Source organism: Phyllobates terribilis, unplaced genomic scaffold, assembly GCF_046119375.1.
Source record: "Phyllobates terribilis strain yellow unplaced genomic scaffold, ASM4611937v1 Scaffold_2__4_contigs__length_985480577, whole genome shotgun sequence".
Classification (NCBI taxonomy): Eukaryota; Metazoa; Chordata; class Amphibia; order Anura; family Dendrobatidae; genus Phyllobates; species Phyllobates terribilis.
In genome coordinates, this window is record NW_027362762.1 from 378,033,896 (window position 1) to 378,048,740 (window position 14,845).

Here is a 14,845-nt window from a genome sequence, read left to right on the forward strand (position 1 = left end):
GCCTGAACGAGACTGCCGGGCAGGACTCAAATACAGTACAGTAGACGAGGAGGCAGAAACAACACATCGGCTTTAAGGAGAGACAGAGGATTATATGACAGAAAATAAAATTAACAGTTATTGTAATGATAATAACAATAGTAGATACAAGACGAGATACCTGGAGCGTGTCACACAAGCTGTGCTCCAACTATGGAAAGTACAATACGAACAGAATAAACAATTTGTACCAATTACTCTCTGCTAAATTCCTACCTGGGTTCCGATAATCGGGCCACGCTGCTACAGCGCCCTAACTAGACAAACCTGCTCTAAACCCTAACATAGTTGGACACCGGTGTCACACTCACAGTTTTGTAGCCTTAGAAGGTCTTGTATCTGCTGCTTGGTCCTGATTTAGTAGAGCCGAGTTTCTTGTGTTGAGCTTTTCCTTCAGGTTAATGGATCCGTCTTCTTCTGGATCCGAGCAAGTCTCATTCCCACTTTCCATGTTGAGGGATTACTGGCACCACAGAGTTGTTTTTTTCCCCTCAGGTTACAGGTGCTCAGAGAGGATTACCCTGAATGTGCAGTGCACCTCCATCATCCTCATCCTGTGGTAAACGGGCATTATCTTCTCTCTTGTTAGGACAGACTTATTGTCTTGCCTGTCTCTCTCAGGGCAGTGCAAGTCTCTCACAGCATGTACGAGTTCCCCTCTTTAGTAGCTCAACCGACACTTCCTGATCCTCGTAGCAACCAACACACAACCAGCTGCAAGTGGGAAAGGACTAGTCCAAGTGCACAAAAATCAGAGGGAAGCATTGTTTCTTAAAGTCACAGTGTAATTCAGTTGTTAGGCTGACATGGACTGACTGCCTACATAAACACCTTGATGAATCAGGCCCTATATGCCGGTGAGGTTGCTACTTTGGATCAGGAGACCAGTGAATGTTCCAGACATTTCAGGCTGTAAATGCGCAATGGAACACAGACATCTGAATTCAGTTTAAAATGCAGCGGAACCAGTGAAGTAAACATATTGCACAGTGAGAGTGAGAGAATTCGCCCCCCAGAACAGGAAACCTACCAAAATAAAAGGGGCGGCACCTCTCTTCCTCCCCTGTGTGTTTACAGAAAATAAGAGGTAACAGAGTTGTTGAGACATATATGCATACAACAATAGTTATCAATATTCACCTTATAGTGTTTGCACAAACCAGTGATTTTTTTTTTGAAAACATGAAGTTTTCCACCACGAAAATAAAAGAGAAGGGAGGGAACTAGCACGGTGCCATCATGGTTCTGGAAAATGAAATTACCAGTAAGCAATTATCATATTTACCCTTCACCATGACAGCACCATACAGAAAGATTAAAATAGACGAAATCCCTAGGGCGGGACCACCGCTGAAAGAACCTATTCTCCAAAAGGAAAGATCAGACAGCCTAAGATCCAACCTGTAGTGTCTGAAGAAGGTGGTCGGAGACGACCAGATTGCCGCTTTGCAGATCTGGTATACTGAGGCATTGGCTCTTTCTGCCCAAGAGGCAGCTATGGCCCTAGAAGAATGTGCTTTTATACCCTGAGGGGGATCACGGTCAGAGGCAGAGTAGGCTAAAATTATGGCCATTCTAACCCATCTGGCAATCGTGGATTTAGTAGCTGCTTCACCCTTGTTTGCCCCCTAAAAAGAAACAAACATGGCCGAGGACTTCCTCCACTGATTCGTTACCTCAAGGTATCTAAAGATACACCTTCTCACATCTAGGGAGTGAAATGTTATTTTCCCTTGGGTCTTTGGTTCATCACAAAATGAAGGGAGCAATATTTCCTGAATTCTGTGAAATCTAGAGCTTACTTTTTGGAGAAAAGCTGGATCTGGCCTCAATATCACCCTATCTTGTAAGATATTTGTAAAAGGGGGATTGATCGAGAGAGCTTTTAACTCGCTCACCCGCCTAGCAGAGGTTAGAGCCGCCAGTAGTACTGTTTTTAGTGTAAACACTTTAATAGCAGTGGATGAGATGGGTTCAAAGGGAGCTTTTGTAAGGGCATTCAGTACCAAATTAAGGTCCCAGGGGGCTACCCTAGGCCTGGCTATAGGTCTGGACGAAAAAGATGCTTTTATAAACCTATATATCCATGGGTGATCAGCTATTTTATGATTGAATAAAGCCCCTAGGGCTTATACCTGCACCTTTAAGGAGCTAGTGGAGAGAACCATCTCTAGACCTTTTTGAAGGAATTCTAATATTTCTGAAATGGGAACTAGCTGACTTTGGGGAGTCATGACCCGACCGGAAAATTTAAGAATATTATTCCAAATCTTTTCATATTTAAGGGAGGTGACTTTTTTCCTGCTCAACAGGAGAGTTGAAATTAAGTTTTCTGAGAAACCCCCGGCCGATAATAATCCCGTCTTGTTCCAGGCAGTTAGGTGTAATCTGGAAACCTGAGGATTGGTCACCGGACCCTGGGATAGTAGATCTGGATTGTCTGGTAGGATCCAGGGATCCAAGACTGACATGACCCTTAGCCAAGTAAACCAGGCCCTTTTCGTCCAGAAGGGGGCAATCAGTATTACTCTGGCTTTTTCCTCTCGTATTTTCTTTAATACTATGGGAATCAAGGGAAAGGGCGGGAAGGCATATGCCAGGTGAAAACCCCATTCCTGCAGAAGAGCATCCACCCCGTCTGGCTCCCTTGGATTTAGAGAATAGAATTTTTCTACCAGACTATTTTCTTTGGTGGCAAATATATCTATTTCCGGGAGACCCCAGGCTGAGCAAATCTGATCGAAGACTCTTCTGTTTAGAGCCCATTTTCCTTGATTGAGTGAATGGCAACTTAAATAATCGGAAACAAGATTTTCTGAACACCTTAAGTGGCGGCCTGAAAGTGATAGATTTTGTTACGCCATGGAGAATATTTTCTCTACCTCTAACATTAATGGGTCTGACCTGGTTCCTCCCTGGAGATTTAAATAAGCCACTGCTGTGCTGTTGTCTTATAGGATTACTACAGCCTTCCCCATACAGTATTTTAAGGTTGCCTGTAACGCTTTCCTGACTGCAGTCAGTTCTTTTCGGTTTGAGGAACTGCTTTTTAGTTTGGAATCACATAGACCTTGAAACCAACCCCCCTCTAGGTGGGCACCCCGACCTGTCGGGCTTGCGTCCGTGGTGGTGATTACAACTGGATTTTTTACTGTCCATGGGTCCCCCTTCTGAAGATTTTTTGACTGTCCACCAATTTAGAGATTTTAGTGTCTTTGCAGACAGCGGAAATTTGTAGTCCAGCCGATCTCCTACTGAGGTCTGTATTTCCAAGATCCCCCACTGTAGTCTTCTTGTGTGAAAATGAGCCCATTGTACCTCTGGAATTGTTGCTGTCAGGGATCCTACCAAGGACATGGCTTCTATTACTGAGATATGTCTTCCTTGAATATTTACAATTTTTTGTTTGATTTTTTTAACTTTCTTGTGGGAGGAAGCAACGCTGATGAATAGCATCCATGCTGATGCCCAGAAAAGTTTGAAGTTGAATGGGCTTGGGTCTTGATTTTTCTTCGTTTATTATCCAACCCAACCTTGTTAGGATGGATAGAACTTGTTTGACCGCTACAATACAGGCATTTTCTGAGTCCCCGACTATTAAAAAGTAGTCTAGGTATGGCACTATTAATGTCTCTTTTCCTTATATAGGACGTCATTTCTGCCACTACTTTGGTAAAAAATTATGGGCACTAGTGACACTCCAAATGGCAGGCACTGATACTGCAGATGCAGAAGGTCGCCTTGGAACTCTACTGCCACTCTCAGATATTGTTGGTGGTCTGGGTGGAATGGGATGTGATAGTATGTATCCTTTAAGTCTATCACTGCCATGAAACAGAAGGGGTACAAAAGCTTTACCGTCGATCTCAAAGTCTCCATCTTGAATTTTTCTGTTTTTTATATACACATTCAAGGCTTTTAGATTTATTATTGTTCTGTAGGAACCATTGTTTTTTTTTTTATTAGGAATAGATTGCTGTAAAATCCCCTTCCTTTTTCCAGCTCTGGCACACTGACTAACACGCGTTTGTCTAGTAACTTTATGATTTCCACTTCTAATGCGATCTGCTTTGTTTTGCCTAACCGGGTCTCTATCATCAGAAGTTTTAGAACAGAAGAAAAATTTATTTTTAAGCGTCTGGAAAGGGTATCCACTACCCACTGGGTGGCAGGCAACGAGGCCCACTGATGAAAAAAACTGTTTGAATCTTTCCCCCACTGGTAAACTGGCGTCATTAGTGTTTGGGCCCCCTGTGTAGGTAGCGCCTTTATTAAACAGGAAACCCCTGGACTGACTCCTGTCTCTTCTCTAGGGTCAACCCCCTCTTCCGCTATCCTCTCTGGCTTCTTCCTCTTCCCCTAGGTCTTGACCCTCGAAAGGATTTTTTATATTTTTGAGATGGAGGGGGGAAATTCCGCTTTTTATTGGCCGCTTTCCTTAATATATTGTCTAGGATTGTCCCGAATAAATAATCACCTTGGCAGGGAATGGCACATAATTTCATTTTGGACTGAAAATCGGCCGACCAATTCTTAAGCCAAAGGGCTCTTTGTGCCGAGTTTGAGAGACCACAGGCCCGGGCTGCAAACCTCACTCTATCTACTGAGGCGTCAGCCAAGAAGTCAGCTGCTTTCTGGATACTGGGGAGTGCTTCCAGGAGTTGTTCCCTAGGACATTTATTTTTTAACTGGGACTCCAGTTCTTGTAGCCACTTCACTAGAGACCTGGCAGTACATGTGGCTGCGATACTGAAGGAAACTGCTGCCTCCCATGTGCCCCTGAAGATTGAGTCAGCCTTCTTATCTAAAGGATCTTTCAGAGAGCCTAGATCCTCAAAAGGAAGGGCTACCTCGTTAGAAACTCTGGCAATAGACACGTCAATCTTTCCCCTAACACTAGCCAACTCCTCTTCAAAAGGATACTTCCGTTTAAACGTGTTTGGGACTGACACATTTTTAACTGGTTTTTAGTAATTTTGTTGTTTCTTCCACCAGGAAGCAAGGTTGGCGATATTCCCCATCAGATGAAGATGGTTCTGAGCTATCAGAGTCAACTAATTCTCCTGATTCTTCCTTTTCCTCCTCTGAGCTAATGTCTGAGGGTGTATGCTGTATGCCTGAGGAGGTAGATGGACCCCGGGTATATCGTATTTCCTTTACAGTATTTTTAACTTTGTCTTTGATTAAAGTTTTAATCTCCTGAAACAGAGATGGGGATTCCTCCATTACTGTATTTACTATGCAGGCCCGGCAAAGCTTTTTAGCATATGACTTCGATAAAGCGTCCTTATGCACATTCCTTAATTTTTGTCTTGGTCACTGTTTACCTGGGTCTATCTGACTCTCCCCCAGGGGCCGGTGGCAGATCACTGGGGTTATCACGGTGGCTGGCCCAGGGCGGTCAGTGCACAAAAGGGGATACCAATTATTAGCTAATGTTCAAAGAGTTTGTGACGCCACCCATGGTGGCTGGTGAGGATCACCAGCGCTGCAACAGTCCACAGGCGGAGCGGGCCTCAGGGCATTGTAAAGATAGATGAAAGGTGCGCTGGGCATTGTAGTGCGGTGAGGATTAATGGCGCCAGTGAAGAAACAGACAGAGGCTGTTCGATGCAGTCGTCCAAGGTTTTACTTACAGTTCTTAGGCAATTCACAAGTGCACTTTACAGGTGAATGCCTCCATCGTCACGCTGCGTTCACCGGGCAGGGGTTCAGTCCTTCTTCAAGCAGCTTAGGAATGTCTGGCGGAACCCCACTTTATCGTGTTTCTACTTTGACCGTCTTCACACTTGGTCCTTCTCACCGCTGCCCTACGCTGCCCACTCTCAATCCCGCTCGGGTATGCTGAAGTCCTTCCTGTACGTCGGATCCGGGACCAACCTGACCCCCTGGAGATTAGAATGAAGCAACTGATCCGTCCTGACACCTGGCAGGAGCGGGGTGTACGGGTGCAGTCCTACTCCCTGCTCCCCTCCGGGGCCTCTATCCTGGGCCCTAACTTGTGGAGCAGAGCTCTGACTGAGCCTCTGCTCCCGGACTACTAGACCACCACCCTAAGATCGATTCTCTATTTTATATCTACTGTATAAGTGCTTCCTGTATCTGCTTCCTCCACCCACACCCACTATTGGTTCCCCCTACCTTTGGGTTCCCCCCTACTCCAGCCAGGGTCAGGTCTCAGCATCTGCGCTCTGCATGTTGCCCCTCCAGCTGACCTGGAGCAGTGTAGTGATGGATGCAGGTGTTTGGGGTTCCGTGCAGCACTCCCATCTTACCTGAGAGAAGGGAGACACTACACCTCGGGGTGAGGTGCAGTATCTCTGTGGCGACTGAACCCTCAGGGGCGCCACATATCCCAAAATGGGTAATGACACCAGTCAGTACCCTAGTTTTCGGACTATAAGACGCACCGGACCATAAGACACACCTAGGTTTTAAAGGAGGAAAATAGGAAAAAAAAATGTAAGCAAAAAATGTGGTCATGATGCCCTGTTATGGGGGAGGGGGTCTGCTGCTTACACTGGTATTGGGGTAATGTCCCCCAATTCTCTTAATATCCTCCATCCTGGTATGTATGGCCCATCCCATCCTGGTATGCATGGCACCCCTTGATCCCCCATCCTGGTATGCATGGCACCCCCTGAGCCCCCATCCTGGTATGCATGACACCCTCTGAGCCCCCATCCTGGTATGCATGACACCCTCTGAGCCCCCATCCTGGTATGCATGACACCCTCTGAGCCCCCATCCTGGTATGCATGACACCCTCTGAGCCCCCATCCTGGTATGCATGACACCCTCTGAGCCCCCATCCTGGTATGCATGACACCCTCTGAGCCCCCATCCTGGTATGCATGACACCCTCTGAGCCCCCATCCTGGTATGCATGACATCCTCTGAGCCCCCATCACGCTGCCTACAAAAAAAAATAAATAATCATAATCACCTCCTCTCTCCTCCAGCGCTGTCCCGCTCTGCTGCCGACACTCACTGTGTGAGCCGCGCATGGCAGGGCGCGCATGGCGTCCCTGCCATGCGCCCTCACACAGTGTGAGATGCTGTGCTGGAATAGTCACTGCTCCCCACGCTGCGTGGGGAGCAGTGATCATTCAGTCTGTTCAATAGCCGACACACTGTACCGCAGCGCGGCTCCTGCTGCTGCTCTGCGGTCAGTGTGCCTGCTATTAAAGACCATGGATATTCACTACAACCCATGGGAGTGGGTTGTAGGGAATATTCATGAGCTTTAATAGCGGGCACACAGCCGGCACACTGGAGCCGCAGAGCGGCTCCTGCTGCTGCTCTGCGGTCTGTGTGCCCGCTATTAAAGCTCATGAATATTCCCTGCTCCCCACTCCCATGGACTTGGAGACAAATATTCATTTTTCTTAATAGCCGGCACACTGGAGCCGCAGAGCGGCTCCTGCTGCTGCTCTGCGGTCTATTAAGAAAAATGAATATTTGTCTCCAAGTCCATGGGGGTGGGGAGCAGGGAATATTCATTTTATTTAGTAGCGGGCACAGCGTAGGCTGCAACAGGTGGCTACTGCCTCCTGTGCCACGCTGATCCCCCGCTGCCGCCCCCCCACATCCACCACCATGCACAGCCATGTATATAGTATTTGGACTATAAGACGTACCCCCGGTATGTGTGTGCAGGAGAAACACTCACCCCATCCTAAGGCCCAGAACTACCGCGCCAGCAGCAGGTCTCGGCTCATCTCCTTCAGGTATGTTTAGATTCTCCATTTTCCTCCGCAGGGACTGGACACCAAACTTATAGCAGTTAGCACACCCAGCAGTGTACTGCCAAGTGCACCTCAGCCGCTCAGGTACCCACACCATGTGCTACTTATAATCAGTGTGGGAGGAGCAGGGGTGGCACGAGGAGGAGGGGTGGCCTCTTTTTTTTTTCCCCCCCTTTTCTTTTTATATGCTACGGCCACCACCGCAATGCCACGTGCATCGGCGGTCTCCCCTTCCAAATCTGGAAGCAGACCTGTAAGCCCCGCTGACATCATATCCGGCCTCACTATGCTCCCAGAAGTGAACCCACCCACCGTGCATGCGCCGTTCTACAGACTGGCGCCATCTTCCTTATGTACTCCTGGTGCTCTATGCTCCTCTCAGCGTCAATCGCTGACGTCCCGCGTGGAGCGATTCCTTCACGAAGAGTGCCCCACCTCATGGAACAGCCCTCCGGCCGCCAGGTCTACCGGGTCACAGCACCAGGAGAAAACTCCCCAGGTATACTGTAGGTATCCTCTTCCAGGAACAGGAAACCACACTGAGGAGGAATAGAGGTGCCACCCCTTTTATTTTGAAAGGTTTCCTGTTCCTGGAGGCGGATACTCTCTCTCTCTCTCTCTCTGTACGGTGCTGTCATGGTGAAGGGTAAAATTGATTTTCCTTGAAATCCTGGACTTGTCTTGGATTTGATATCGGCAGCATTTCAATGTATTCTGTGGATGTCAGTGCGTTTCACCCTTTGCAAAGCATTGGGTGAAATGTGAATTTAATTTTTATTTTGCCAGATACGCTTCAAGGAAATATACTCTTAAAGTCTGTTTATGAGTCCAGATGCCTACCGACAGCACAGGCTTTAAGCCTGGTCCTGACGAGCATATTTTATGTAGCACATTGACTAATGTTATTGAATAGGGCTGTCCAGATTAGCATTTTTTTCACACAGATCAAGTGTCTGTGAAAATAAAAAAAATTGCAGCTACAGTAAACTAGTCTCTTCCATTTTTTGAATGAGATTTACCCAATGTATGGGTGTGGTAAAAATAAACCGGATCCCATACGGATCAACCATATTGCATCCATTTTTTGTGGATACATTGCAGTTATTAACATCGCAAATGATATGTGCTTTTGTACATTTTTTAATTGTTAATGTTTAAAATCAGATGCCAAACAGATGTCTTTCGGATGTAAAAGAAAAAAAAAAGAAAAAATGGACATACGGCTGCCACACGAATGTTATACAAATGGAATATGGATGAAAAATTGACTATTTTTAATACGCTGGTCTAAACCTGGCTATAGAGTAATGTAGATAAATTAGATATTGTAGTTGCTGCATATCTCTTTTCACCCTAAGGCCACGTTCACACGTTGAGTATTTGGTCAGTATTTTACCTCAGTATTTGTAAGCCAAAACTAGGTGAGGAACAGAGAAATGTACAGTATATTCGCAGCTACTTCAATATATGTCCACACATGAAAGAAGCCACTTGTGAGTCCCAGTACAAAGGACCGCTTCATCTTAGTTCAGTTACCAGGACTAGTTGTGTCACTACAACAACACTCACCTATTAGATGTATTGTTGGCATATTTGTTCAATATGTGAAATACAGCAAACTTTTCTCAATAATATACAATGCCATCTTTATATACCATGGAGATTGAACAGAAGATTACACCATTACCATAAAGTTCTTCCTGTGCTCCTGCATTGTAAATACCACAACTATGTGTCCCCTGAAAGCACCGCCATCACTTGTGGCCAACCACATAGAAACAGATTGATGGGATCCTAAGAACTCTACTTGTTTTTCCTAATCCAAAAATCTTTGTTTGAAGAACTCTTGTCTAATTGTGTTTTGTGCGATTGCCAAATGAATGCAATTAGGAATTCAGTTTTTTTTTTTTTTTTTTTTTTTTACTAGATATTACTATAGCTTGGCTTTTAAACGAGATGCATATTAATTATTCATTTCTAATACTCTGGCTCCAAATATGAGCAGAGCACTAAATGGCAAAGTATTATCTATTTGCTTAATTATATTATAAATCTATACTGTATATTCCTATAGACAAAGATACGGAAATAATGGAGAAATCGCTCATGTTCTTATCATTATCTGATTTTACAGTATGCATTTATAATATGATATACAATTAAGCAAATGATATGTAATTAAGTGAATGAGTTTGTCATATCTGCCAAAATGCTTACTTAGGGAATCAGAAAGCTCAGCTTCTAAATGAGATGCAACATGTCATATTGGAAGTTCTGATCGGTGGTGGTCCGGGTCCCAGGAAAGACTATATGGCCAAATCGTCAAGCAGTTTTCAATAGAATTCTAGCGTAAAAATTGTAGTTGCACAAAAACTTTGCCACTTTTGTCATTTCTACACAAGTTATGGCCAACTCCACCAACTTTTTGAAAAATGGGTGGAGCTTTAGTGGGACAGAGCGCGGCCAAGAACACCCAATATATTTATCATAATTATGACATAAGACAAATGTAAGCTTGCCCCTGAATGTAGTACATTTCTGGTGTAGGTGCATGGTAGCTGAAAGATGCATCAACTCTTAAAAAGAGATGTTCACTTCTTAATTAGTGTTGTGCGAACGAACTTGGATAAGGTGTTATCCGGGCATGCTCGAGTCCTAACCGAATGTCTTCAGCAAGCTCGTAAAATATGTTTGCGTCACTGCGGCTGCCAGTCTTGTTAGACAGCCGTGAGACATGCAGAGATTGCCTGTTTGTCAAGGAATCACTGCATGTGTTGCGACTGTCTAATAACCATGAGACATGCAACCGCGGCGAGGTGAACATATTTTCCGAGCATGCCGAAGACACTCGGTTAGGACCCGAGCATGCCCGGATAACGTTCACGCAGCAATATTCTTAATGAATTCAGCGCATATTACTCTAGCACTGCCTTCATTAAAACTGGCATACATTGCTCTGCTCACTCACAAAGATCACTTTAGCGCTTCTGTATTTTAGTTCAGCAATCTCCGGACCTGCACCACTACAGATCAAGACTTTTTACATGTTACGGTATCAGCTACATTTTTTTCCCCAAAGTTAAGCTACCCATTAAAAGGGAGTAGTGAGTTAAATCATAGTGTGGGCTTAATCCCATGATAGGTGTCATTATCAGCTCCATTATGCAATACACACTGGGCTCAGTCATTGCAGCCTGAAATGGACAGGCAATGTGGGGGATGCCGGTCCCAAGTAATGAGAAGACCACCTAATTAAAGTGAGGCGGCACATTACTGCCAGTTTTAGGATTTCATGATTTTATTAGGGAACTGCACACCTTGCCATTCCCTTATCTAACAATACTACTAGATTAAATCCCTTCAAAGTGCCTTTATTATATTGATAAGTTGCAGGACTACAGGGAACCCGAGCACAATTCCATGCAAGTCAGCATAATACAGTTACCCTTTAAACCGCTCTGTAGACTATGAATAGACAACAGGCTGGTCATTTATTTAGATTAGACTTCAGGGGGCATATAGGTTATGGAATGGAATATTTCCTTGGCATTGTGATTCTTGCACACTTTGCACATGGACAATAGCACTGAAGAGTGGATGACATATGACATAATGGCACCTGTTAACCTTGTGACAAGTCTAAAATTAAACATGCCATAACGTATTATTATACAATAATATGTGCATGTCCTATCCTACCATACAACATGCCTACCAGACAATAATATGCGCGTGTCCTATCCTGGCATACATACCTACCAACTGCATGGTAAGGAGACTATTTCTTTATAAAGTAGCTTTGTACATGACAGTCACAATGTCAGATCGGTAATAGGAAGACATCAGATCTACTCACCGATTTTAGCCAGGGAAGCCAGCAGAATCCATAGAGTGATCTCAAATGGCACCTGTACATGGGGGTAGTCAAGTGTGAAGACTGACAGCCGAGTCTCGGCCGGGGTCACCCCATGCTGGGTGCTGGTCTCTAGATTGGAGCCAGAAGATGAACTAGTTAACCGGGCGAATGTGATGAGACAGATGGGCAAGGAGTACAGCAAGCATCGATTCATGGTGTATCACTGGATCCGTAGTAATAACCGTACAGATGTGCCCAGCTCACTGTATATGGGAGGGTCACGTTGGCATTGGCACCATCCCAGGCAGCGCTCATTGAATTAGTGCCAGACTCGCAGGTAAAGAACTGATTCACAGAGACCTTGTACTGACTTTCTGCCTTGTCTCTAGGAGTCTCATTGTGGGAACAGGTGCGGACTACAGTGCCCGCCCATCAAGCCTGGGACAGCCCAGCAACTCTGCCCTAAGCCCGCCTGCCTCATGAGGGCATCCGAACATTTTGTGCAGGTGCCTTTTGACTGAGTGTGCTATAGGGGTTAACTCCTGTTCACATGGGAGGAGAGAAGACAGTTTCCTGGGGTTAGTAAGTTTCCTATTGGCGTGGAGCCACGTGCTAGGTGAAGTAATAGAAGTGCAATTATTCTCCCCCAGGGTCAATTCTGGTGTAAAGTAATACATCAGAGGGTCTCCGGAGATTTCTGATCTGCATTGTGCCCACTATGGCAGACAACCTGCTAACCTTGGTGATAAAAAAAAAATAGTAACAATATTTCTCCCAATTGGTACCAGATTCTGAAGACTGCTTCTGCATGCATGGCTCATCCGGCACCCTCCACCCCCAGCAGGACTATATGAATCCTGCTTACCCCACCGGTTTTAAAAATCCGCCCCAGGTGCGGACATATCATTGGTGCAACCTGTGCTGCTGCACTGGGGCCCTAGAGGTAAGGGGGGCCACATCCAGCTCCAAAGCAAGTGGAATTGTGCATTATGATGAGCTATTGGACTGCAAAGGACTCTATATTGTTCTTGCACAGGGGCCTCTTCTGTCTGTGTCCGTCAGTGCTCAGCCCCATTATATAGTTCAGTCATTGCACAATCCACCTAACTTGATTTCAGCTAGAACACAGCACGGAGTTGTCACAGCTTCCAGCTCGCTCCACAATTCCCGGTTACATGATCCAGAAGTCTTTCCTGTGCTTCAGGCTGTAGCTGAAGAGTCTTCACAGCTTCCCTGTATGTGCTCCTTCTATAAGAGTCTAAACCAGTTCTCACTCCTGCACCGCCCCCTGAACTTGGTAACCCTTTACAGTCCTTGCCACATCAAAGCAGCAGGTAGCACAGAACGTGTGTAATGAACTTTATTAAGGTTATGGGACATGAATTTTGAAACAGATCCCCTGCAAAATCTACATCGAACAGTATTCAAAGAGTGTTTGACAACAGTTTTTGATATGGATTTTAAAGTGGATTCACTTCAAAAATTCCTATCAAAAAGCTTTATTTGAACATTTATTTTCACTTCTGCAGAGCAGTTTTTGCTGCTGGGGGAGACCGATATCTTCCTTTGCCCCCAAACAGGTACAGGTGTTCCTATTCCAAATCTTGCAGCTGCACAAGTTACTCTTATGCCAAAATTCATTGGAAATCTCATACTCTTATATTCTAATTTTGGAAATAGTTCAGCTAGTCAAAGACATGAAAGGTGATGTGACAGCGCTTCTCTCCTAAGCCAGACAGACACAGTTCTTGTAAGCACAGTCAAAAGCATCACAAAGGGCGCTCCCAAAGATCTAGGCATGACCAGTTGGGCTACTTGGACTTTTTATCCGCTGGGTCAAATATTGGCTCCAGTTGATTAAGCAGACAGTACAAGCAGCAGAAAAGGGACAGTGGAAAATAGAGAGAAATGGACGCTGATTCACTGGAGGCCATCATTCTCCCTTCTTTCTTCTAGTGTTGTAGCTGTCACATCTATGGTTCTGGTGTGCTATCATTAGAGACATTAAAACAGGAACAGTTTTTGTTGGTGCTAAGCATGAGTCCTGGGGAGCTTAGTCTCTATGCCTGTTTACCAGGAGGTGGGAGTTTCTCATTAAGGCCACGGCCCCACTATCAGTATTTGGTCAGTATTCGGTCAGTATTTTTTCTAAGGAGTGGGAGCCAAAACCAGGTGAGGAACAATAAGAGAAAAGGTATAATAGAAACAAGTCACCAATTCTGCATTTATCACCCACTCCTGGTTTTGTTTCTCACTCCTGAGAAAAAATACTGACCAAATACTAATAGCGGGGTCGTGGCCTAATGGCTAAGATGGATAAGGTTTTTTCTACCACATGTGCCAAACTCTTCTTTTGATATTTTCAAGTACCTTAAAGGGAATCTGTCACCCCCTGTGACTTTTCAGACCTCTAATATGGGCATACAGGTGATAGAAATGTAAATTTATGCATACCTGTATGGCACATATTAGCGGTCGGCTTGCTTTGATATATCTTTTTATAAAATCAATTTTGATAGGCTTGGCGACCGGTGGACACCAAGAAATGCCAGTCTACCTACTTAAATTAAATACTCCCCCCCCCCCTCCTCTGCCCTCCCATGCACGTCACAGTGCACTCTAGATCTGCAGATCCCGTGCATGCTCAATGTGCCTATAACTTAAGGCGCTTTTTTTTTTCTCCCCGCCCTATTTTACTGCTGTGCTCTAGAGCGCAGGCGCCGGGTAGTCACTGTGGCTTCCGCTCCAGTGACCTCCGGCGTGCGCAACTATGAGGTTTGGTCCCCACTTACTCCCGGATAGTTACTAACTATCAGGATGCCGGGAGGAAGTGGGGATGATGAGGGCAGCATTAAGCACCCGGCACGTGGGAACAGCGTAAATGTACCACTGATTCCCAATCGCCGGTCCATGTGCTCCTGATGCGGCACATGGGTGGCACACGGCTTCCACATGTGTGCCACACAGGTGAACACGGACACGGATATCTCCGGTACTATTTTTTCCGTTACCGGAAATATCAGTAAGTGTGAAAGAGGCCTAAAACAGCTCTCCTCCTTGTTGGACCTGCTGTATTTTGCATGTGAAGTTTTTCCAATTGGTTGAGTCTTAAATTGGAGACTTTTCTGAGCTCAGTATCACTTTATCAAACTCACCAGAATGATTTACAGGTATGGCAAAGATTCCTCAGTGAGTTTAATGA

The 14,845-nt window shown here is 45.3% G+C and overlaps 1 protein-coding gene across 2 annotated transcripts in view; it reads right to left on the bottom strand.

Annotated features, from left to right (window-relative positions):
- Window positions 1-12,906, bottom strand: part of LOC141210718 (sodium/hydrogen exchanger 2-like) — a 176,983-nt gene extending 164,077 nt beyond the window's left edge. Inside the window, exon 1 of one of the 2 annotated variants that reach the window (XM_073664758.1) lies at window positions 11,644-12,906. In XM_073664758.1, coding sequence (XP_073520859.1) covers window positions 11,644-11,857 — 214 coding nt within the window. In that variant the 5' untranslated portion in view covers window positions 11,858-12,906. Of the gene's footprint in view, window positions 1-350; window positions 725-11,643 lie in introns of those variants that run through there. The other variant, XM_073664759.1, reaches the window with a different exon arrangement.
- Between the last annotated feature and the right edge of the window lie 1,939 nt (window positions 12,907-14,845).